This window comes from Columba livia, chromosome 9 (assembly GCF_036013475.1).
Source record: "Columba livia isolate bColLiv1 breed racing homer chromosome 9, bColLiv1.pat.W.v2, whole genome shotgun sequence".
NCBI classification, from domain to species: Eukaryota; Metazoa; Chordata; class Aves; order Columbiformes; family Columbidae; genus Columba; species Columba livia.
Window position 1 is genome coordinate 1,828,327 of NC_088610.1, and position 22,650 is coordinate 1,850,976.

The 22,650-nt window shown below is 46.3% G+C and overlaps 2 protein-coding genes across 5 annotated transcripts; one reads left to right on the forward strand and one right to left on the reverse strand.

The window, feature by feature from the left end:
- Positions 1-78: 78 nt before the first annotated feature.
- Positions 79-22,253, forward strand: GFM1 (G elongation factor mitochondrial 1). 4 transcript variants are annotated; one of them, XM_065073424.1, is made up of 18 exons: positions 79-186; positions 945-1,097; positions 1,767-1,899; positions 2,124-2,328; positions 3,047-3,163; positions 3,585-3,735; positions 6,425-6,579; positions 7,208-7,292; positions 8,107-8,244; positions 8,895-8,996; positions 9,502-9,558; positions 9,958-10,095; positions 11,048-11,130; positions 17,695-17,857; positions 19,582-19,726; positions 20,160-20,338; positions 21,009-21,062; positions 21,837-22,253. In XM_065073424.1, the coding sequence occupies exons 1-18, from the start codon at positions 136-138 to the stop codon at positions 21,966-21,968; spliced, it is 2,241 nt and encodes a 746-aa protein (XP_064929496.1). In that variant the 5' UTR covers positions 79-135; the 3' UTR covers positions 21,969-22,253. The 4 variants fall into 4 exon arrangements, with proteins under 4 accessions (XP_064929496.1, XP_064929497.1, XP_021149783.1 ...); XM_065073425.1 differs by having other exon boundaries at positions 20,178-20,338; XM_021294108.2 differs by lacking the exon at positions 79-186 and adding an exon at positions 245-321 and having other exon boundaries at positions 20,178-20,338.
- Positions 10,671-16,695, reverse strand: LXN (latexin). Its single transcript, XM_065073433.1, has 6 exons — positions 16,530-16,695; positions 15,780-15,842; positions 15,030-15,204; positions 14,450-14,586; positions 12,306-12,368; positions 10,671-11,436 (listed from the first exon to the last, which is right to left on the reverse strand). The coding sequence occupies exons 1-6, from the start codon at positions 16,656-16,658 to the stop codon at positions 11,299-11,301; spliced, it is 705 nt and encodes a 234-aa protein (XP_064929505.1). The 5' UTR covers positions 16,659-16,695; the 3' UTR covers positions 10,671-11,298.
- Positions 22,254-22,650: the final 397 nt, after the last annotated feature.

The window sequence follows — 22,650 nt, forward strand, 5'->3', positions numbered from 1 at the left end:
GTATTTCTTGGGGGTCTCCCCTCCACCAGCGTTATTTCCCGCCCAGGAGCGGCCCCGGCCCCGCTCCGCATGCGCGTTGTCCCGGAAGGGGCGGGAGGAGGAGCCGGGAGCCGCGAGGAGCCGGGAGCCGCGGCCATGCTGCGGGCGCTGCGGGCCGGCCTGGCCCCGGGGCGGCTGCAGCCGCAGGTACCGGCCGCCACCGCTTCGTGAGGAGCTGGGCGGGACAGCGCGGGCGCCCTGCGGGGAACACGGGGCCGCTCGGGGCCCGGCCGGGCCTGTGAGGGCCCGAGGGCGCCGTGACCGCGGGAGGGGACACAGCGGGTCGGTGTCCCGGGCGGTGCTGGTCGGGTCGGGTCGACATCCCCGTTAGCGAGCTGGGGGAGGACAGACCCTCCGAAAGCGGGAAAGTGTGCAGCGGTTCGGTCAGATGAGCGGGAGGCAAAGCGGAGTGGGCTGGGAACGTAAAGGCGGGACTGGCAAAGCCGGGCTTAGTGGGGAGGGCTTGTCTGGCTGTGAGGTGACCCCGGGAAGGGCGTTTTGTGATAAACGTGGACAACAAGACTTTTGAGCAGGGCCTATTGTGTTAGAATACGGGTGATGGTTTTAACCTAAAGGAGGGAGATTCAGGCTGGGCATGAGGAAGGAATTGTCGCCCTGAGGGTGGTGAGAGCCTGGCCCAGGTTGGCCAGAGAGGTGGTGGATGAACCATCCCTGGAGACATCCCAGGCCAGGCTGGACGGGGCTCTGAGCACCCTGAGCTGGTGAAGATGTCCCTGTCATGGCAGGGGGGGCACTGGGGGAGCTGGGAACGTCCCTTCAACACAAACCATCTGTGATTCTACAACCCATTTGCCATAGAAACGCTGATTGACCAGGAGTTCATTTGTTGGCGCAGTGAGCTGTGTTTGGTCAGTTCCAAACTAAACCAGCCGTTTGCCTTTCAGTCCCTCCTGAGCTGCTGCAGACACTGTTCTACAGGAGCCCTTCCCAATGAAAGGATCCGCAACATCGGGATCTCGGCCCACATCGACTCGGGGAAGACGACGCTAACAGAGCGAATCCTCTTCTATACGGGCAGGATCGCACAAATGCACGAGGTCGGTTCTTGGAGGACTCCAGAGCAGAGCTGTTCTTTGTGGGCTGAGCATCCTGGGTGCCATCGTGATGATGTTGTGACCTGTTCTTCTGCACAGTGTAGCGCATGGGCTGAGGGAGCAATGCTTGTTTGGCCTAGTGCGGCTCTTCTGGAGAAGGAATTCTGAATTCCGCTGGTTTCACCAGCACCCCTTTAAAAATAAGTAGCGGGTGAGGGGCTAGAAAGCGATCCCTCCTTTACTGCAGTGTTCTGCCTCTTGTGGAACACTGAATCTCATTTCAAGACTTACTTTTCCCTTACCATCTCCATGGTAAATGTACAATGGAAGATGTGTGTTTCTTTTGGTGGAGTCAGATGACTGAGAAACGGAGAACAGAGAGATATGATTTTTAGCTTCAAAGCGAAGCATAATTTGCGCCAGGTTTCTAATGACCTTTTTCAGGAATGAACCTCAGGAGAGCAAAATACGTTTGAGTTGCAGGTGCAGCTGCAAAAAACAAAACCAAACTCGTTTGTAGCTCAAGAATTCAAGCGATTTTGCCATGTCTGCTTCTCTTCACTGTGTGAAGGATGATGCTCAGCATACAAAGCATCACTCCTGCACATGCAAACTTCTTAGTAGACTCTTTGGAACTACATTTTTTGATTTTATTTTGCCTTTTTTCCTAAGGTGAAAGGTAAGGATGGAGTCGGAGCTGTCATGGATTCCATGGAGCTCGAGCGGCAGCGCGGGATCACAATCCAGTCTGCGGCCACGTACACCATGTGGAAAGACACCAACATCAACATCATCGACACACCAGGTAACAACAGTTCTGAACGCGTTACGATTGCTGTTCCTTTGGTTATACACAGCGTGCGGCGCCGTCTTTATGTTTATTAGTCAGGTTGAGCTAATAGGACTCTTTCTATAGACCTGGAGACTCATTCTGTTGGCAGTTGCTCTTTTCTGCAGCTATGAGAAAGCAATTCCTCGTTACCTTTTGTCATCTATGAATAATGTTTGGGGTTTTTTTTTGTTATTCAGGACACGTAGACTTCACAATCGAAGTGGAGAGATCTCTCAGAGTTCTAGACGGAGCTATTCTGGTTCTGTGTGCTGTTGGAGGAGTTCAGTGCCAGACCATCACTGTGAACAGGCAAATGAAACGTTACGGCGTCCCCTTTTTAACCTTCATCAATAAACTGGACAGACTGGGCTCTAGTCCAACCAGAGCAGTACAACAGCTGAGGTATTTATCATTTAAAATCATTTGGGAGATAATTCAGAACTATTCCCATAGGAGGCTAATACTAAGAATATTGAAAAGCTTTCTCTTGTGGGGTCTGTAGTCGCAGTTTTGGATAATACCCGACTTGAGGTTAAATCTTAATCTGACCTATAGCAAGTCTCCATTTTCTCAAGAAAAACAAATGTTAGTGTCAGCCCAGGTTTGCGGTGACTAAGAGCTGGGCTTTTAGTGTTTTTTGAGTTCTTGAAATATATTTGGAGCCCCTTTGAAATCAGCCTTTTTCCTGGATCCTGGTGACAAACGTGCTGTAGGTCACAGCAGGGAGATGATGGTGGGTCGGACAGTTTCTCGTTCCAACACCACAAGTCCTGCTCACTCCTTACCTGTGCCCAATTTGATCCGAGAGATATGAGCGTTATTATACAATACGGGAGCAGCAACTCCCCAAATCAGGTGGTTAAGCTAGAATCAGTTTGTGCTGCATCCTTTCCCATGGGAGCTGCTCTCTGTACCTGCGGGGTGTCACGGGCTGGCAGTCACCTTAAAATGCAACCAGGCGTTTTTTTCACCAGCATTGGTGGGTTTTTGGCACAGTCCAAAGAACAGAAGATAATGGTTTTGTAGGAATGGGATGTTGTTCAAAGACCATCTGGGTCATATATATAGAAGTGATTGGTTTTTTTTCCTTGAACTAATTTATATTTGCTCACTTTTTCAGATCCAAGTTAAAACACAACGCAGCTTTTGTTCAGATCCCGATTGGGCTGGAGGGGAACTTCAAGGGAATTATAGATCTTATTGAAGAAAGAGCTATATATTTTGATGGTGCACTTGGGTGAGTTTTGAAACTCGGGTTTTTCTTAGCTGGAGTGACTCTTTGTAGGAGTAAAGCTACGTGTAGTTTCTGTTCAGAGGTGCAGCAGCCTCCTCTTTGGGAAGCTGGGGATGTGGGTTGTGCTCGGGCTGCGTTACCGCTCTCCAGGTTCCAGCAAAGCGGTGCTGCAGGGCCGGGTTTAGCAATGGGAAGCTGCAGGTTGTTGAACAGGTTGTCCTGTGTCCTCACAAACTCCTGCCAGGACTGGGAAGAAACCCTCTCCTGCTAAAGCATCACTGATAACTTGTCGATATTCTTATGTGATTATTTTTTGTCAATATCCATATCAACAGTGAATTTCTCTTGATCATCGCAATGATTAGTGGGCGGAAGGTTGTTTCATGTGGCGTTTCTTTAGCGTGAGTGTGTTACTTATGTGTAGCCAGACTCTTCGGTATGATGAAATTCCAGCTGAGTTCAGAGCTGAGGCTGCAGAGAGACGTCGGGAGTTGATTGAATGTGTCGCCAACTCGGATGATCAGCTTGGGGAGCTGTTTTTGGAAGAAAAGATTCCTACGACTGCCGAGTTAAAGGTAACTTCATTGTGGTTCTTCTTCCTGTGGCACTGTTATCTCACTGTTAGGTCCTTATCTGCTTTTCCTCTGATCCCCCAATAAAAATTTCTTGAACTCTTGAGGAAGTTTTGTTCGCTTGAGTTCTGTGATACAAGTGTCACCTCCCAGAGGTGAACTCCCACTGTACGCCCTGCTCAGGGCCCGTTCCAAATGTATTTATTTGATTTGTGTAGGTAAGTCTGAGCTTGCGTGTGCCCTTTGGGGGACCAGCAAGTGACTCAAAGGTACATTTAGTCATTTTTGTCGTTCTTTTGCCTTGCCACGTTACGGCTTTATGGCTGTGGCTTGCATCCTGTCCCACAGCACGTCAGTTGTTGAGATGCTGTAAGGAATTCCTGCCTTGTTTTGTGTTTGCACTGATTACATCTGAAATGAGAAAGCGTGAAAATGAAATGTGGGAAGAGCGGTACACTAGAAGGGAACTGGAGCGGCTTTACTGGGAGGCTCCAGAGGAAAAGAATCCAGGTCAAAATGCAGTTTGCCACAAAAAAAAGAAGATAACCCTCCTTCAAGAAATGCAATTAAAAAAATTGCTATGTGACTTATTTAATGAAATACTTTACTTATGAGCATGCCAACATAAAGGGATGCTCACAGAAGTAATCACTGAGAACGGTTTTTCTGCTGACAGCTGGGTGTTGCTGTTTCTTTGAGCGCACGTCCACAAAATCAAAGCTGGTGGGGAGGTCTGGGAAGATCAGCTGCCCTGGTACAGTCTTTATGCAGATCTTGCCGCTGTGCTATGGTGGTTTTTTTAATTGGCTTGGCTGTAAAGGTGATTTACTGGTGATTAATATCTCGAGGAAGAGTAGGCAGGAATCTATATCCCAACTTGGATTGAGATGAAAGCACAAGAGTTTTTTACTGATCAAATGTATCTCTTATAACCAGCCATTCAGTTACTCCAGTAATTAAATAGTATTTTGTGAAGCCTGAGCTATTCCTGTTACAAAGCGGCACTTCTCGCTTTGATAGAGATGTAACAGCACTTTTAGAGGCCTGTAAGGATTTGTCCTTCGCCAGGCAGAGCGAACAGTACCAATGTGAATACACTGGGTTGATGTAAGAGGTGAGAGATTTTGAGCAGGAAGCTCTTTTTGATACACTCCTGTTGGGAATAAAATCTGTTACTGAGATAAATCTGTCTATTCAGCATACCTTTGCTTCCCACTTCTGAAAGCCAATTAATTACAGCTCTAATGGCGATAGCGTTGCAGACGCAGGTTAGTCTGTGCTAATACGTCCCTGAAGATGGATTTTCTTTCAGTGGCCAGCAGCCAAGTTTCCACTGAAAATATCTTTTTGTGGAAGTGATGCGAAGCATCGCTCCTGGGTGCCACAGTCGTAGCGTATGATGTTTGCTGAAGATCAGCTGCTTAAACATCCCCTGATTTGCCGCCATCCATAATGCTGCGCAAAACGTGCCCCAGGTGCTCGGTGGGGCACTCGTGATAGTTGTCTTGACGTGGAAATAAAACTACTTTTCTTCCCCAGAGTAATTGTTGATGAGGATAAACTGCAGTCGTGTTGCTTCGTTTGAAAACACGTGGATGAATAAAACCACGAGGCATCAGCACATCTGTATGTCCAGCAGTCCTGGGCTAGAGCAGCAGAATTGCTGATGTCACTCATTTTTTCCTTTTACTATGTGAAGTCATTACAACAACAAATTAAAAGAACTGTTCTGTTAATTATGAAGATAGCTGAGCCCTCTCTCTTTGAGTACATTAAGTATCTCCCAGATTAGATGATGTGGTTAACTGTCTTCGCTATCAAGGAGAATTAATTTATTTTGGCTTATCAAAGCTGACAGGAGCGACTGATGGTCGGAGCGAGGGCCTGGCTGGGCGCAGGGAGGTGACATCCTCTCGTGGCAGGGAGAGGTGGGACCCAGGTGGCAATTTTGGCTTCACTGATTGATTATGGGGACCAAGAGCTGCTGTCAGCTGTGCGGAGGGTGGCTGCGATCGCGGGGCGATGCTCAGTTCTGCTTTGCAATGCCACGTGAAAGCACGAGGTGACTGTATAGCTTGTTCCTCTTGCTCCCTTTGCTGGGACGTCCTGGAGAGATTCCCAGGATGGTGCAGCTTCAGCAGGTCCGTAGATGATTATGTTCTTCTGTGGTGCTTTTAAAACTGTTGTCATGAAAAAATGGTGATTCACTGAGCGTGACACCCACGTATCCCTTCCCTGCCTGACTTACTCCAGGAGAGTTTTCCATAGTTTAAAATACTGAAGCATCTCGTCTTGCTGTCACAAATTTAAATGTATATTGTTTCCTAATGTAAATAAAGAGGGGGTAATGAGGCACCTAAAACAGAAATGAAGAATCTTGACTTTACCAGCAGAGAATCAATAAATTATTTTGGGGTTAGTGTATATTTACCTTGGGGATTTTCATTTTTAAGTCGAATTTAAGATGAAAGGGGATAAAAACAATAAATCTCTCACTTTTGTAGGATTGTGGTGAGCAGGTTTTATGGGAAGCTCTTGTGTAGGTTGTACAGGAGGCTGTGTGGGAGCGGCTGCTTTACTCCACGAGTAGAGAGAGAAAAAGAATCTGTCCTGGCACTTGGTGGGTTCTGTGTCAGACTCCTGAAGGTTTTACAGGAGACGAATGCGCTGATATTTGATGTTTTTTCCCCAGCTCGCCATCAGAAGAGCAACACTGAAGAAATCCTTTACCCCGGTGCTTGTGGGAAGCGCTTTAAAGAACAAAGGGGTGCAGCCGCTGCTGGACGCCGTCCTGGAATACCTCCCCAACCCCTCGGAGGTGGAGAACTACGCTATTCTCAACCAGGGGTGAGTGTACGCTGAGCAGACAGAGTGGTCTTGGAATTGGGTAGCAGGAACCGTTACTAACAAAATACACCATCATTTACCAGTTGTTTTAAGTAACACCAGCGTAATTTTTGCACGAACTTCCAAAACTAAGAAAGCTCATCTCTCGTTTGAGGGTTACTGCTTATGCTGGTATTTGAAACACACGTGAGATGTTTAATTTGAAAAAAAATGTTGTCTGATGAGATTTCTTTAGACATTCATGGCAATTCTTCAAACCATGCCTACAGTAGAGAGCACGTCTGAAATGTGTAAACAAGATTTTATTCTTGGGCCGTGTTTGTTGAGGTGGACGTGCTGTCCCTCTGAGACGGATTCACTCCTGAGTTGTGTCTGATTGATGAATTGCTTTCACGGCAAAACAGTTGGATGGTGTGAAGGACCAGTGATATTTGTCATAGTTTCACCACCCTTTTTGGAATCTGCTGCACTTTCTCTGAGATACTTTCTGAGCGTGACTTTTAAGTCTCAGTTTTACAGCTGTGAAACTAAAGGCCCAGGGGACTTTCTGAGTTTGGGCTCACGTTTTTGATGAGGCTGCTGATGTTTGCTTCATGACATAAACTCTGTCTCCATCCCTGTTTTTAAGGGATTCTGAGGACAAAACCAAGTTTCTACTGAACTCCGCTCGAGATGATTCCCAACCTTTTATAGGCCTTGCTTTTAAACTGGAGGTAAGCTGGTCCCAATTGCCTTTCTAATGCAGCAAAACCAGGAGGGAAGTGGGGTGTTCCCTGCAAGAGCTGCGGGAAAAGCGCACAATTAAAACTTGGTATTTTGGGTGTGGTGGCTTTTTCACTTGGTCACTCTGTGTGTGGTAAAGCTAGACTGGAAGTTTCTGGAGAGCAGACACCCAGAGCATTACCTACCTGACTTTACTCCTCGCAACAAAAGTTGTACTGGCGTTGTGTTAACCCTAAAGGATAAAGGAAGGGATCCAAATCCATTGTTTTGTGATTTGAGTTGAAAATAGAGTGAGTCCAAACCGATGGTGCTACCAAAACTTATGTAGAACGAATTTTAAAATCAGTTTATGTTTAAATTCAATTTAAATTTCTTTTTAAAAACTGGTTTCAACCATAAAAACCACCAGTGTATCAAACACTGCCAAGATGGAAGTTTTAAGGCGGGTTATGAGCCTCAAATACTTCATGACTTTCTTAGTTAAAACAATGAACATTTTTTGGGTTGGGGGGGCTTGTTTTAAATACATCCTGAGAAAAATCCTGGTTTTGTTTGCAGTTGAAAACAATGGAACACAAAACAGTTGGAGAAGAAAAAGTTCCGTTTTAACCGAACGTGTTTGCTATCTAGAGAGCAGCGGGTCAAATGAAAGCTGAGATTATATTGCAGAAAGTTTTGTTGACTTGTCTAGTGTGTAAATTCAAACCAGAAAGATTTACTCACCTGTGCAGATGGTGCTTTGAGTTGTCGTGCTCTCGGCTCCCGGAATGCTTATATCTGGTTTGTAATGAATTTTGATTGCAGGCTGGCCGTTTTGGGCAGTTAACCTACGTTCGGGTCTACCAGGGGATGCTGAAGAAATCGGATTATATCTATAACACCAGGACCGGGAAGAAAGTGCGTGTACAGCGGCTCGTCCGGATGCATTCGGACAACATGGAGGTGAGTATGGGATGTACAATCCACGCCATCGCTTTGGAGCCACGCTTGCTAAACCAGCTTCTCGCTTTTCAGCTGTCTCTGAACGATGGGATATGTCAAATTCCTCCTTTTGTGGTTAATTCATACTTGCCTGTGGCACTAAGAGAGCTCTACAAGAAACCAAAATGACCTCTAGTGTGTTATTTCAATTCAAGTGGAAGAGTCTTTGCCCAAGAAGCATTATAAAACAGCTTTGAGGTGATGGCTAAAGAAAGCCAGCTGTGGTATTATCCCCTTCTTCCCTGTTTCTGGGAGAGGGGAATAGGATTGACAAAACACGCACAAGAAGTTTTCTTCCTTATGATGATTGAATACAGATCTTAAAATTAATTCTCAAACAGCTGCAAGTAGCACCCTTTCCTGGTGAAGACTCCTGGACCTTGGTGTGTTGCTTGCTTCACATCCTTACACTGCAATAAATCAGCATTCGAGCTCAGGTCTCCTTTTTCTGCTTGGAATAAAGATGCACAGAGCATTTTATCAAAGCTGGAGTTTTCAAAGGAGCTTAACCTCAAGCTTTTAAACACAATATTTATGTATGTTCTAAAACCAGGTGTGGTTTGTAATATGCCTTTCAGTGTTACCTAAACAGCGAACTTTTCTTTCTGAAGGACGTAAATGAGGTTTACGCAGGAGACATATGTGCGCTGTTTGGAATCGATTGTGCCAGTGGGGATACGTTCACCGATAAAACCAGCACTGACATTTCCATGGTGAGTGCCCCTTTGCATCTGGGTGCCTCGTGCATTGGAATTGACCAGGATTTTGGTGTAGGAGTTTGTCATCATTTGTTCAGTTTAGATATTTTTTTTGATGCATATGCAACCGCAAATATTTTTTGTGATACCTCAAGAAGCCTGAATATCCAGAAGTGTGGTATGTGCAGGAGAGACACACATCTGTTAGCAAACTCTTCTGGGCTGGTAAAAGTGGATGCAGTTACCCCAAAATATTAAGCTATGTATTTGTGTTAGTATTTAAATACATTTACAAAATCTGATAGGAAGCAGAGTCTTCTAATTAGTAAGAAATCCAAAGGGAAATCAATTTGCATCCAGGCGACAGTGCTGTGATATCAGATACAAGCTAGATAAGTAAAACCGTCATCCCCATTTGTAACCCTGAGTTCTTGTGACCAAACTTTTCTGGAGGAATTACCTCGCCAGGGTAGTGAACCCGACTGTATCAATATGATCTCTTCCCTTATGGTCGTTGCAGGAATCAATTCACATCCCTGATCCCGTCATTTCGGTAGCGATGAAGCCTTCCAACAAGGTAGGAGCCTATAAATCAACCTTTTTCTGACTGGCTTACCTTTCCTCTGCTGCTTTTATAATTTTACGCAGCTTAGTGGTTAAATATGGAACCACAGACTAAACGAGCAGTGTTTAAAAATGTTCTATCCAAAGTACTTAGGAAGAAATAATATTGATAACTGGGCATGTGACTGCGTCAGTGGCCATAACAAAAATTGCCTTTGACCTGGGTGAATGTGGGCTTGAAGTAACTGGAGCAATAAATATTATACAGTTATAAAAGTGTGGCCGCGTTTCAGAAAACAACCTCACGAGAGCAGAAGCGCTGAGCAGTGGATCGGAAAATCTGAGGCCTTTTTGTTGTGTGACTTTGGGTGTTGAATTAACGTTTTCTTGCGTGTGTTCATTTTATTTTCAGAATGACTTTGATAAATTTGCAAAAGGCCTGAGCCGCTTCACGAGGGAAGACCCCACATTTCGAACCCATTTTGAAGATGAGAGCAAAGAGACCATAGTTTCTGGCATGGGGGAGCTGCACCTGGAGATCTATGCCCAGGTAATTTGGAAAGCAGATTCCGCGGACTCTGCTTTTGTCTGTTTTCCCAAGAATTCTCCTTCCTTTCTGGCAGATACATTGCATTGCTGTACCAAAATCTATCTGCAGGTGGGCTAATTAATGCCAGCCATTAGGCCTCATTTTGTAATTGGCTGCCTAAGCTGATGTCAGGTTTGCAGGCTGTTTGCAGGTGCACAACTCCACTTGCTTTTGTGTAAATCTGGGTTATGGTGTGACAGCTATTTTGAGACTTTCCCAGCAGAAAGCACCGTGACATTAATGTGAACAACACTAGAGCTTAGCGAGGAGCTTCACTTCTTAGTCAACTTTTGAAGATTCTTTCTCTCCAGTGGTTCTAGTTTGAAGGCTTGTAAACTATTTAAACGAAAGGTCTGCCTGGAATATTTTTAATGTTCAAATCAATTAAAAATGATGTATTAAGTGGTACGCTTTGCTTTAGCAGCCTTTGCTTAGGACGGATTTTACTGTAGCCGTTTCCTACAGGAGAGAGAAGTATTCCATTTCTGTGGTTTTAAATGTATGCTTCCACAATAAGAGATGATGCGGGCAGGAGGGAATAGTTACTTACAGTGATTTATTTCTTTCTTTCAAGTTGACGCATCTGAAATGTTGACAGAATGAAGAAAAGATGGCTTTTTGTCAGAAAGCCTTAATTCGAGTAAAATAATGACTGCCATTCCCTCTTATTGCATCTAAAGCTATAGCCCCTGAACAAGGATGACTGCAGAATGACAGCGGAAAATGCAGAACATCAAAAGAAAAACAAACAAACAAAACCACCAAGACCCCAAAAACCAATCAACCCCAAACCGAAAAACTGATTAACCCTGATTAAGTTTCTCGTGTCAGCAAGATCTGCAGATAAAGTTGTTTCCAGTGTATTGTTCCGATGGAGCAACTCTGTGTTTCATTCTGCTTTTTCTTCCTGCAGCGGATGGAAAGAGAATACGGTTGCCCTTGCACCATGGGAAAGCCAAAAGTCGCCTTTAGGGAGAACGTCTCCGCGCCTGTGCCGTAAGTCTCTCTGGCGACAGAGGTTTTTAAAATCTATTTTGATGCAGAATTTGATTACGTAGCAGAAAAAGTGCATTTGGGATGATCAGATCAAAGCGCAATGTGCAGGAAAAGCTGACTGGAGGAAGGACTTTTTCTTGGCACCTTCTCCGCCCTCCCTTCGGCTGCTCATTGTGGCGCTGGAGCTCCTGCCGCGGTGCCACCCGCCGCTCCGTTACGCTGGTGCATGTCTTGGTTGACGGCTCGTGTGACTTGAACACCATGCTGGGGGTGCCAGAGAACTGTAATTCGCCAGGGAATGACGTCCTGTGGGTAGAAAACAAAACCATAGGAAGCAAGAGGGTGTTTTCTTTGAATGATACTGAACGGGACTTAGACACTGTAATAGGTGGGTTGATGATAAGCAGGTGGATCACGCAGCAGTGATGGTGCAAGTGTGATAAAACACCGTCCTGCTGAGCTGTCCTAGTATCTGAAATTCCCCTGTGAGCTTCTGTCAGCCTGTGCTGTGCTCCCTGCTGCTGCAGCTGCATTTTCCTTCCATCTAGCACATCAGTGTTGTTTTACCCTCTTACCATTAGTGCTGTTGATGTTTTGGGACACTTGACCTTCACCAAACAATGAAGAACCTTTTGTTCTGCAGTTATTTAGCTACTACTTCCAAGGAATTTGGAATAGAAAACGTAGGAACTAAAACCACTACGGATGCCCCAATTTAGCTGGGAGCGCAGTGGGGTAGGAAGCAGCAGAGCTGGAATTGGGACGAGATCTCCCGTTGTTATCGGTGGGGGATTTGTTACAGGAGGTTGGCATAGTCGAGAGCTTCTGGTTTACTACCAGCCCCATTTTTTTGCTTTATTCTTATGAAAACGCTCGCTCAGATCACAAAATGTTGATGGAGAATAGCACGCAATGGAAATACTCTTCTGGGAACCAAAGAAAGGCCCAGAAATAGATGAAAATGAGTGTCTGCTGGCAGAAGCTGGTGATGCTGAGACGGGTGGGTGATCGTTGCCCAAACCTCACCCTGTTTAACTGAGCTCCCGGCATCAGGTCTGTGAACACCCAACCATCTGTGTGTCTGAGCTGGAGGTTACACAGTTCGCAGGCTTCGAAAACAACAAAAATAGACGCGCGCACACACAAAAAAAGGGCTTCTCGAAATAAGACTTTACCTGGGATACCACATCGTGGAGTAAAATCACGTAGTCAAATTCAAGATGCTCATCGCTTCTCCTCTGGAAAGACAAAGTGAAAAGGGAGGAATCTGGGGCTTCCGCATGCCTTAGAAGTAGTGAATCGGTTCTTTTTGGTTAGCATAAAAACTCTCCAATATATTTCTAAACCTAGCAGCTTGTGTTAACAAATAAAGCAGCTGGAGCTTAGTCACTATAACCAAACAAATACCGTTTGTATTTCTGTGAACTGCAAAATTGTGTTTGAGAAACTGAAAGTGAAACTTAAACCGGTGCTAATTCCTCCTTTAGAGAAGCGGGATATGGCTCAACTTGAGGAACTCATGTGGGAACACCTGGTTCAAAGAGGTGTCAGCTTAGCCTAAATAATCCTAAATAAAATTGTCTGGCTGCAGGATAAGACTTGGAACACACTCCAGAGGCCGTTCAGAGGGTAACAAGTTATAGGTGATTGTGTGAGCGACAGAAAATACGCTGGCCATTGGAACCAACTCTTTACATACCTGTTTTTCAGGGAAGGGGAACAAAATGACTAAGGTTTATTTAATAACCTCCTGTCTGCCTTATCCTTATATTGCTCTGCTTCGTTAAAGAGGGTTTTAAAAGCTTGTTTGCGCACAGCCCTGTGAACTGCTTTCCAACAGCCATCAGAGGGAGCAAAACGGTAACGAATCTGGGCCCAGAGAGAGTTTCTGCCCTTCCTGCACACCCAGAACTTCGTGGGAATACACGGGCTGTTCTGGGTGCCCAAATGGGGGCTCTGAAAGGCTGCTCTGAACACTCCTGATGCGATACTTTGGGTTTTCTAAATGTGAAGTCCCACTTCTCTATTCTAGCTTACATACTAAACTTCCTTGAATTAACGCTGACCATCCTTTGAGGAATTACTCTTAACTCACAGTATATTTTCTGCAAACAGAACGGAGAAGGACTGGGAAAATCTATAGAATTCTATTAATTCACCAAACTTTGCCCTGATAATAATTCATCAAAACCAAGTTTATCCGTTAAGCCTGTCCCAGGTAAGCAGTCTGCAAGGCCTGTTGGTAACGACAGCTGATGACCTGATTAATTTGAATAGCTCTAGTGAGATTTGACAGTTGTATTTACTTCTTAGCTCAGGGCAGATCCAGACCCGCTCAGGACAAACCCTGTACTGGAGATTGCCCAGAAATAAGTGAAAATGGAAAATATGTTGTCCTGAAGTGTTCTGTTCCCCTTCTGCCCTGTGACATGTTGTCCTGAATTCAGTTTTCTTATCGTAAACTTAATTGGTGCTCATCGTGCTAATATAATTTGAGAGCGTTGCTCCAATTGACTGAATTTTTCAGCTTGGGGGAAAAGCTGTTCCTGAAGTGAGTGTTACAGCAACTGTTACCTGGGTCATTTAAAAATATCAGAGAGCATTTCTGCAATATTAATTTCTCAAGTGAAAATTAATTTTAAGATATTCTCACCACTAAAAAAATATACGAAAAGTAAGTTTGGGAAGAACAAAGTAAAAAATGTTAATACTGAGAGTGGAATTAAATCAGTATTTTCTTTCTTGATTAGCATTTTGAGGTGAACTAGTAAGTAGGTGGAGACTGGAATACTGCAAACAAAGCGATGCAGATTGTGTTTTATTGAATTTGAGGCGCAGCCCGTTGCTGTTTCTCTAGACGTGGCTATTGCCGAGACGTTGAGTGGTGTTACTGTGATGGTGGTGCAGATCAGGAGATGAAGGACGATAATCCAGTGCATGTTATGCAGATGCAAGAACCCTATCAGCTGGGCTTAACTAGGGGTTAAACGCAGTGAAATCGCATAAAACCGTAATCAACGTTGTGACCTCCAAGTGGAGAGTCGATTTTCGTAACTAAATAAGCACATAATAGTGTTGCCAAGAAGACCCAGCTTCTACAAGCAAAATCTATGAAGAGAAGGAGTGGTCTAAATAAAGACTGGACTGTTCGTGATTGTAGGTGGAACAAAAAGCAAACGCTGGCTTAAAAATGAACCAGACCAAGGAGTTCAGACACAATGAGGTTTGTTGCTTAAGAACTTCAGCTGTAGTCTAGTACACACACAACTGCTTGGCTCCTAAATACCGGTTTTATTGCCGGGCACTGTGTGTAACTCACCACTTGCTTCACGTGTTTGATTTGGGCGAGATGGAGCTCGGTGTCTTCGGTCGAGTTGTGCCAGATCACGTAGCCAGCGGCGGCCCAGGCGAGCAGGCGGACGGGGACCAGCGCCGGGGGCACGTTCCCGTGGCTGTCTGGCCAACAAAACAGATAATACGCGTTGAGCAAGACGCATGGAGTTGCGGCCGTTAACAGAACCTCATCACCTATTAGTACGCATTCCTTGCTGTGTCAGAGACCTTCCGTATAATCATCACTGTCTGTTTTCCTCCTGCTTACTCTTCGTATAAGTTCTACAGGGTGTTCAAGGTGGGGTTACTCTGAGGAGCAGACCCTGGTACCGCAGTCGGGGTGTCTGATGGACTCCCCACAGCGAGCAGGGCGCTGCTGAAGGGAGAGGTGACGTAGCAGGTTGTTCTCAAGAACAATCACCCTCAAATCACGTTTCAGTTCTGGATTTCGGAAGTGATTAATAAATTTAGTAGCGTTGTGATTGACGCACCACCCTAAATAAGAGAAAGGGAAGCAATATATTCGTCTCCAAAACGTCCTTCTCGCCCAAAGCCCTTTGTTGTACCTGGTATGTTTTCTGCCACAAGCTCCTTCTCCAGGCTCTTGATTTGGCTGTAGAACCGGTGATCTGCTTCATCGCTGCTCTCGAGTTCTCCCTCAGTTGTGAACTGCACATCGGGAGGGGTGTTTCTGTTGCCCAGATGATAAAGAACCTCGGCAGTGCAGTTAACAGTGCTGTCCTGTTACAGAGTTACGGGTGTGCGTTAATATTTGATTAAATACACGTGCAACATTGGTAATTTGCACTTCCAAAATGTATTTTTTTCCATATGTAGTTGCTGTTTTCTCTGAGCGTGGCCCGTAGAGATTTGTGATTATTTAAGACAAGGTTAAATTCGTAATATTTCAGTGAAGATACTACAAGGGCAGTTTTCTTTCTGCAGTGACAGGAAGGGCAGTGTTTGTGGTCTAATGGGTTGGAGTAATGGGTTCAAATAACTTCAAAATTGAGTGACACTGAAATGTCCTTGTCATCTCTCCAGCATTTTCTGTGCCATAGTGATAGGTACCAGATGTTTGGGGCTTTTACGGTATAAGAAATGGAGCTTTGCATTGGGTAAAATTGGAGCCTTCTTTTTTTTTTTCCCCTATTTGCAGTATAGAAAAATGCAGAACATGATACCAAGTATTATTAAGTGGTGCGCCCGCCGCCCTCGGCCAGGAGCAGCAGCAAAGCGTGTTGGCTCTTTATGACCCATCAGCGGTGCCAACTTCTGCCCACAAGAGTGCATAAATGAAATAACTCTGAACTCACTTTGTCATGCAAGTCTTCCAGCACAAATTCCAGGTGGTACCTATGCCCAGCATCATTGATGTCCTAAATAAGGAAAACATTAAGAGCATTGATTTTGTAGAACGTTGAATTACTTTGCATTGTGGAAAATATTGCGGTTATTGTGAAAAGGGCTGCAGTGGGTCCGTTCCGAGCTAGGACAAGGCTGTTATTTCTCCCTGCGGTGTTCAGGTCACTCATTTGATGTGCACCTGGGGGACTTTTGGTTGGTGCCTCCTCACCCATTTCCAGTCTTGTATCCACTTAATTCATTGCTGTGTTTGGGCTCCCTGTGTGACGCGGCTCTTTGGGACGTGGTTCACAGGTGGATTTAAAGGCCATTGCCAACCAAGACGATTCTGTGATTCTGTCCGATAATGTGCTGCTTGGCTAAATACCGAAGAGCCTTAATCGGGTTCTTAGACCAAGTCCATTTGCGCTTTGTTATGTATATTGTCTGGTTTTTGGATGTCTAGCAGAACGACTCGCACTAGCAGGTTGGTGTTGCTGTAATAACCTTGTTCTAGCAGGTTTGCCAACAAACGCAGAACAGGTCAGGGGTGAGTTTGTGCAGAGCAGAGCATCCTCCTGCGAGGGACGGGGCTGGGGGGCTCTGCCGGACCGGGGCCGCGGTTAAATCCCGTGGGGGAGACAAGCAGAGCCGCTGCCACCCCCGGAACCGGATCCCAACGCGATCCCCTCAGATCCCACACCCCGGCTCCCGGCGCTCACCGGCCCGCGGCCCCGCCGCACGTCCCGCAGCACCAGCCCGCGGCCGGGGCCCCCCCGGCGGTAGCGGATGAGCCCGGCGGCCGCAACCGCCGCCCGGCGGAATCGGAAGGAGCTCGGCGGGTCCTCCATGGCGGGCGGAGCCGCTTCCTCCTCCCGCAGGAAGCGCCGGGCGGGGCGGGAGGAGCAGGACGGGCCGGGGCCGCCTCAGCCCGCCCGGGGCCGCCTCAGCCCGCCCGGGGCCGCCTCAGCCCGCCCGGGGCCGCGGGTTGTCCCGGCACCGGAGCTCCGGCTGCGCCCACAGCCGGGTGGGACCGGGGGGCGTGCAGAATCGTTTAGGTTGGAAAAGACCCTCAGGATCACGGAGTCCGACCGTTCCCCACCCCTGTCCCTGCCCCATGTCCCTGAGAACCTCATCTCTGTCCAACCCTCCAGGGATGGTGACTCCACCACTGCCCTGGGCAGCCTGTTCCAATGCCCCGCAGCCCTTTTTAATGAAGAAATTATTCCAATATCCAGTCGAAAGCTCCTTTGGTGCAAGTTGAGGCCGTTTCCCCTCATCCCATCGCTTGTTCCTGGGGAGCAGCGCCCGATTCCCCTGGCTCCAAGCTCCTCTCTGCCAGTTCCAGAGCGATCAGCTCTCCCTCCCTTCAGCCTCCTGTTCCCCAGCCCGGAGAGACCTCTGTGTTTCAGACCCCTCACATCCCTTCAGTTTCACTTACAAAAACTTATAACAGCTCATATTCACAAGCTTTCCCCCTAATTATCCCCTTGCGCAGGGTCTGCACTTAACATGGAAGTACTTTGTGGGTGGAAACTGTAGGTATTTGCAGAAAACAGCAACAAAAATGCTGCTATTCAGTATTCAGCCCAAAGGTAAGCAGGCTTTGTTAGTTTTGCTTGCCGCTTGATTTTGCGGTTGTTTTTGGAGCAGTTTAGCTCATCGCGATCCCTCGGCTTCCCATTTGCAAGGCGAAGAATTGCGATGCTGCCTCTTTAGGCGTTAAATATCCTCAGATGTTTCAGCCGCTGCCCTGGCATTTAGACATTTTGGTTACACATAACCGAGTGGAATAAAGCAAAATGCAGGTTGGGAACGTTTTCCTTAGAGCACTGTGGTTAGAGCACGGTTTGTGTAATGAGTGATGTGGGGTTTGTCTGTTCGTAGGTTTGAATATACACACAAGAAGCAGACGGGCGGAGCGGGACAGTACGGCAAAGTCATCGGCGTCCTTGAGCCCCTGGATCCGGAGGACTACACAAAATTGGAATTTGAAGACAGAACCGTTGGCACAAATATTCCAAAACAATTCGTGCCTGCTGTTGAAAAGGTACAAAGCATTTTTCTGTGTGTGTGCATGTGATACAAGAAATGCCAATTCTTGTTGTTTTCCTCCTGTACCGCCAGCATTCACTGTGACTGCCCTGCCCGAGGCGAGGAGGCTTTGCCCATTGCTTCGGTGGAAGCAGAGTCAAGTTTGCGGGGCTTTGCTCAACACCCGACGCTCCGCGGTGTTCCGCTTACTGATGAAGCTGCTGTTGGTTTTCCTTGGTGTGCGCGCGTGTTCCGTTTGTGCAGCAGGGCAGCGGGTGGGCTGCCCGCTCCTGTGGTCAGACAGGCCTCCTGCTGCTGCCTCTGCTTCTTCATTGCCCGTTTTCTGCTTTTAATTGTGGCTCTCGTCTCTAACCCTGAAATATGTAACCTTTTTTTGCTGTAGGAAACTGTAATTAAGCTGGATTGCCTGCATAAATTACTAAATAGTCTTTCTTTTTAATCTCTTCTGTGGGATTCCTGTGTCTGTCTCTCTGTAACCACATGATTTATCACCTATTACTTTTAGTACCTACCACGATCTTTGAATTCTTACAATAGTGGATCAACCTAAAATAATTCCTTCATTATTCTATGATGCAACATAGAAAGATTTTTGCCAAATCCTGGAAAAAGCATGCGGTCTTCAAAGAATCTCGTTCTTCAGTCTAGTGGTGAGAGTAGTTCTTTCCACAGAGATCATTCTCTCAGGTTTTGGCTGTGTGGTCCCTTAGCAAAGAAAATCCTGAGGACATTTCTTTTTCTGAGCTTGTTTCATTATTTCTGTTCTTAAAAAAAATACCAGGATCAAACTGCGGTGCCAAAGAATGGTAGTACAAGGTTTTCAAACGCTTGGGAATGAAAAGTTTTCCCCACTGTTATGTTCTTCCATCATCTTATCAAGCAAGAAAGTCCATTGAGTAGATAAGGGATTGCTGGTAATAATTGTGGAAGGGTTTTTGTTGTTATTGGTTTGGGTTTTTTAAGTTTTGAGTCCTTTATAGGCTGTTGTTAATGCTGGTCTTCTTTTTAAGCTTCTGGAGGTCCTGGGAACAGCAGGGTGACCATGAGCCAGCACTGGGCCCTTGTGGCCAGGAAGGCCAATGGTACCTGGGGTGGGTTAGAAGGGGGGTGGTCAGTAGATCGAGAGAGGTTCTCCTGCCCCTCTACCCTGCCCTGGTGAGACCACATCTGGAATATTGTGTCCAGTTCTGGGCCCCTCGGTTCCGGCAGGACAGGGAACTGCTGGAGAGGGTCCAGCGTAGGGCAACAAAGATGATTAAGGGAGTGGAACATCTCCCTTATGAAGAAAGGCTGAGGGAGCTGGGGCTCTTTAGTTTGGAGAAGAGGAGACTGAGGGGTGACCTTATTAATGTTTATAAATATATAAAGGGTGAGTGCCATGAGGATGGAGCCAGGCTCTTCTTGGTGGCAAACAATGATAGGACAAGGGGTAATGGGGTCAAGCTGGAACACAAGAGGTTCCGCTTAAATTTGAGAAGAAAATTCTTCTCAGTGAGGGTGGCAGAGCCTGGCCCAGGCTGCCCAGGGGGTTGTGGAGTCTCCTTCTGTGCAGACATTCCAACCCGCCTGGACATGTTCCTGTGTGACCTCACCCAGGCGTTCCTGCTCCAGCACGGGGATTGGACTGGATGATCTTTTGAGGTCCCTTCCAATCCCAAACATACTGTGATACTGTGATTTTGGTCTAAAACCTGCTAACTTGGAGCCGTGATTTGCCAGGGATTCCGAGACGCGTGTGAGAAGGGGTTTGTGTCGGGGCACAGGATCTCCGGGGTGCGGTTCGTCCTGGAGGATGGTGCTCATCACATGGTGGACTCCAACGAGATCTCCTTCATCAGAGCGGGAGAAGGAGCCCTCAAGCAAGGTAGAAATCCCATCGTTCGAACACGTGGTCGTGCTGGATGCGTTAGTGTTGGAGCTGAATTTAACCACCTCCTCTCTGTAGGCTGGTTTGTTGCCATTTAAAGTTTGGCCGGTTGTGTGGAGCAGAATAAATGCAAGAGTTTATAGAAATTTGGGGGAGGCACGATAATTCTTTTAGTCACATTAATAATTTTCCCTTGAATAAAGAAACACCAACAGCTTCACCCTTACACAGGTATGGAAAGCGCATTCTATCAGACTGTGCTTCCCAGCGTTACAATCTCAGCAATACCAGGCTGGGGAGCTGGAATTCCACAGCTGATTATTTTTTTGCCCCAGTGATGTAAGAAACATGTAGCATTAACCGTCAGACACTCATGTGCTTTGCATAGGGGTATCCTGAGTGACGCCGGGCTTGTCCTTTGATTATTTAGTTGAGCCTTTTTCTGCAGCGATGGAGAACGCGGCCGTGCGTCTCCTGGAGCCCATCATGGCGGTGGAGGTGATGGCGCCCACGGAGTTCCAGGGCGCGGTGATCGCCGGGATTAATCGCCGGCACGGCGTGATCACGGGGCAGGACGGCACCGAGGGTTACTTCACTCTCTACGCCGAGGTTTGTGTTCTTTCTGACCTTTTCCTGCGTTGTCTTTTGACTCCTTCACTGTTTTACTTATCAGCTGGTATGTGTAAACTTGTAGCCAGATTTTCCTGTGGATAAGCACAACGTTAATTTCCAACCTGTGGCAGCATATTGTGCAGCTTTAATAAATCTGGTATAAATCCATCTTGCTCCAGAGAAGCCCAAAATCAGCCGGTGGCAGAGGAAGGCACAGAAGTGAGGTTTCTTGCATGGGCCAGCGGTGCAGCACTACAGGGGGAGGAGCTTTTTGCCACCTGCAATAATTGCAGATAAATGCACATGACTTGTCTTCAATGTCCCTTTTCCGATGTCCATTCTAAAAACATATTTATTCTCTGCATCAAATTGTGTCTAGCGTTGCGATCTTGAGATATTTCAAGTGTTACGATCTCTTGCCTGATGATGGGATATTCTGCTATCTGGTGCATTCAAACTTAGGTGTTTCCTACTAAAAACACATTGTGAATGTGAATTAGTTGTAAGGAGAGGTACTTTAAAAAACTAGATCATTAGATCAGTGGTGTTTACGAAGAGCACCAGATTTTACTGACTCTTTAGATTGTAATTGAGATTAATTGGATGATAACCCGAAGTTGATGGGAAAAGATGTTGTTTTTACCAGAATAGTTTGCTTGGCTTGCAGGTGCCGCTGAATGACATGTTTGGATACGCCACCGAGCTGCGGTCTTGCACAGAGGTGAGTACGCTCGGTACTTTCTGCTACAACACAGTTATTTGTCTAAATCAATGGTGCTGATTTGCATCATCTCGTACATAACAGCGCAGCAGTAAAAGTGCTAAAAATCAAAACAAATGCGGGACAGGAAAGTAACGTTAGAATTTTTACTGTTGTCTAAATTGAGTTTTAATTAACATTGCTGTTATTAGGTGTGTCATTTCTGGCCAAAAAGGTCTTTTATGCTTTGAAGAGGGTAGAGATTCAAAATCGAAAGTAATCCAAAGTGAATAGGTATCAGTAAAGGTATTAAATTCGCAGGCTGGAAAGCTGAGGTGTACTCTGTACGTTGCAAACGTCTGCAAGTAGAGAAGATTTTTGACAGCAGCGTTCACATTATGAAGATATTATATTTAATAATATATGTGTCTGTAGTTATGTGCTCCTGGAAGGAATTTGAATCGGGCGAGTTTGTGTGTTATGTAAAATTTGCTGTTCCACGTCTCGTGCCGTGTTCTGTGAGCATGTAAATGGGTTGGTGCTAATACCGTCGGCATTTTCAGGTTGTAAGCAGAATTGTCACACTTCTGGGGTGGGAACCGTGGGCTTGCGTCAAAGAGCAGGGCTCGGACACGGCTTGTGTGGTTTTGTCTCATCTCCCCAGTGCACAGTGTTTGTCTCCTGCCTCGTAAATGATTATTGCGTCTTATTTCACAGACGAGGGTGTGTGCTGCTGCTAAACGCTGTGACACATTCGGCATCCTCACCTTGACTGTTCTTTCTCCCACTCTACAGGGAAAGGGTGAATATACAATGGAATACTGTAAATATCAGCCGTGCTCGCCCAGCACTCAAGAAGAAATAATTAACAAATACCTCGAAGCAACGGGGCGACTTCCTGCGAAAAAGGGCAAAGCCAAGAGCTGATTTTTTTCCTCTTGAGCACATTGAACGGTTTTTCACAGTCTACTCTGAAAGCGACAGAAGCAATCGGGGCTGGCTGGGACTTGGACTTGTCACTTCATCATAATATCCTTCCTTTGCGGTATTCTCAGATGCCACCAGGAGGTTACAATGGAATCGATCACCTGTAAATGCTGCTCAGCAACAAAATATATAAAAGTTAAAACACTGGTGATAATTTGTCTTGAAATCTGTCTTAACTCATTTGTATTAAAATAATTTTCAATGTTGTTTTTACTTGATACACCATTATTTTGTGACTGGGCTGGTTACTGTTTCTCTGGGTTTGAAAGTTTAAACACGTTCATTTAGGAGACTCAGCAGTTTCCTGCTGGCCGGGCACTGGGGATGGGTCCCCATCCTGTTCCGAGCAGTTTTCCTGTCCGTGCTCCAGGCCCCGCTCCTGCACTTAATGCACCCAGACCAGAGAACCTGCGTCGCTTCGTCCTCCGCATCCTTCAGAAACAACACCAGGAGCCCCGGAATCCCGACGAGCTGCGCAAAGTCTGTCCGTGCAACTTCCGTATCGCTGGTGGCACGAGGCGTTTGGGAAGAGTTGATAATGTATGTAGTTCAGCCTTTCCAGACCTGTGAACAATATGGGTTTATAATGGGCTTGTTTTCTTGGCTCCTTGCTAAACCAAAC

What these genes read in the sequence shown, in the direction of transcription:
- GFM1 (XM_065073424.1), top strand. Translation starts at nt 136, where the DNA reads ATGCTGCGGGCGCTGCGGGCCGGCCTGGCCCCGGGGCGGCTGCAGCCG. An exon ending in CAACATCATCGACACACCAG is followed by an intron (nt 1,900 to 2,123) that starts GTAACAACAGTT and finishes TTTGTTATTCAG; the next exon opens with GACACGTAGACTTCACAATC. An exon ending in TACGCTATTCTCAACCAGGG is followed by an intron (nt 6,580 to 7,207) that starts GTGAGTGTACGC and finishes CCTGTTTTTAAG; the next exon opens with GGATTCTGAGGACAAAACCA.
- LXN (XM_065073433.1), bottom strand. Translation starts at nt 16,658, where the DNA reads ATGGAGGACCCGCCGAGCTCCTTCCGATTCCGCCGGGCGGCGGTTGCG. An exon ending in TGGAAGACTTGCATGACAAA is followed by an intron (nt 15,205 to 15,779) that starts GTGAGTTCAGAG and finishes ACTCTGTAACAG; the next exon opens with GACAGCACTGTTAACTGCAC. An exon ending in TCAAACACGTGAAGCAAGTG is followed by an intron (nt 12,369 to 14,449) that starts GTGAGTTACACA and finishes TTGTCTTTCCAG; the next exon opens with AGGAGAAGCGATGAGCATCT.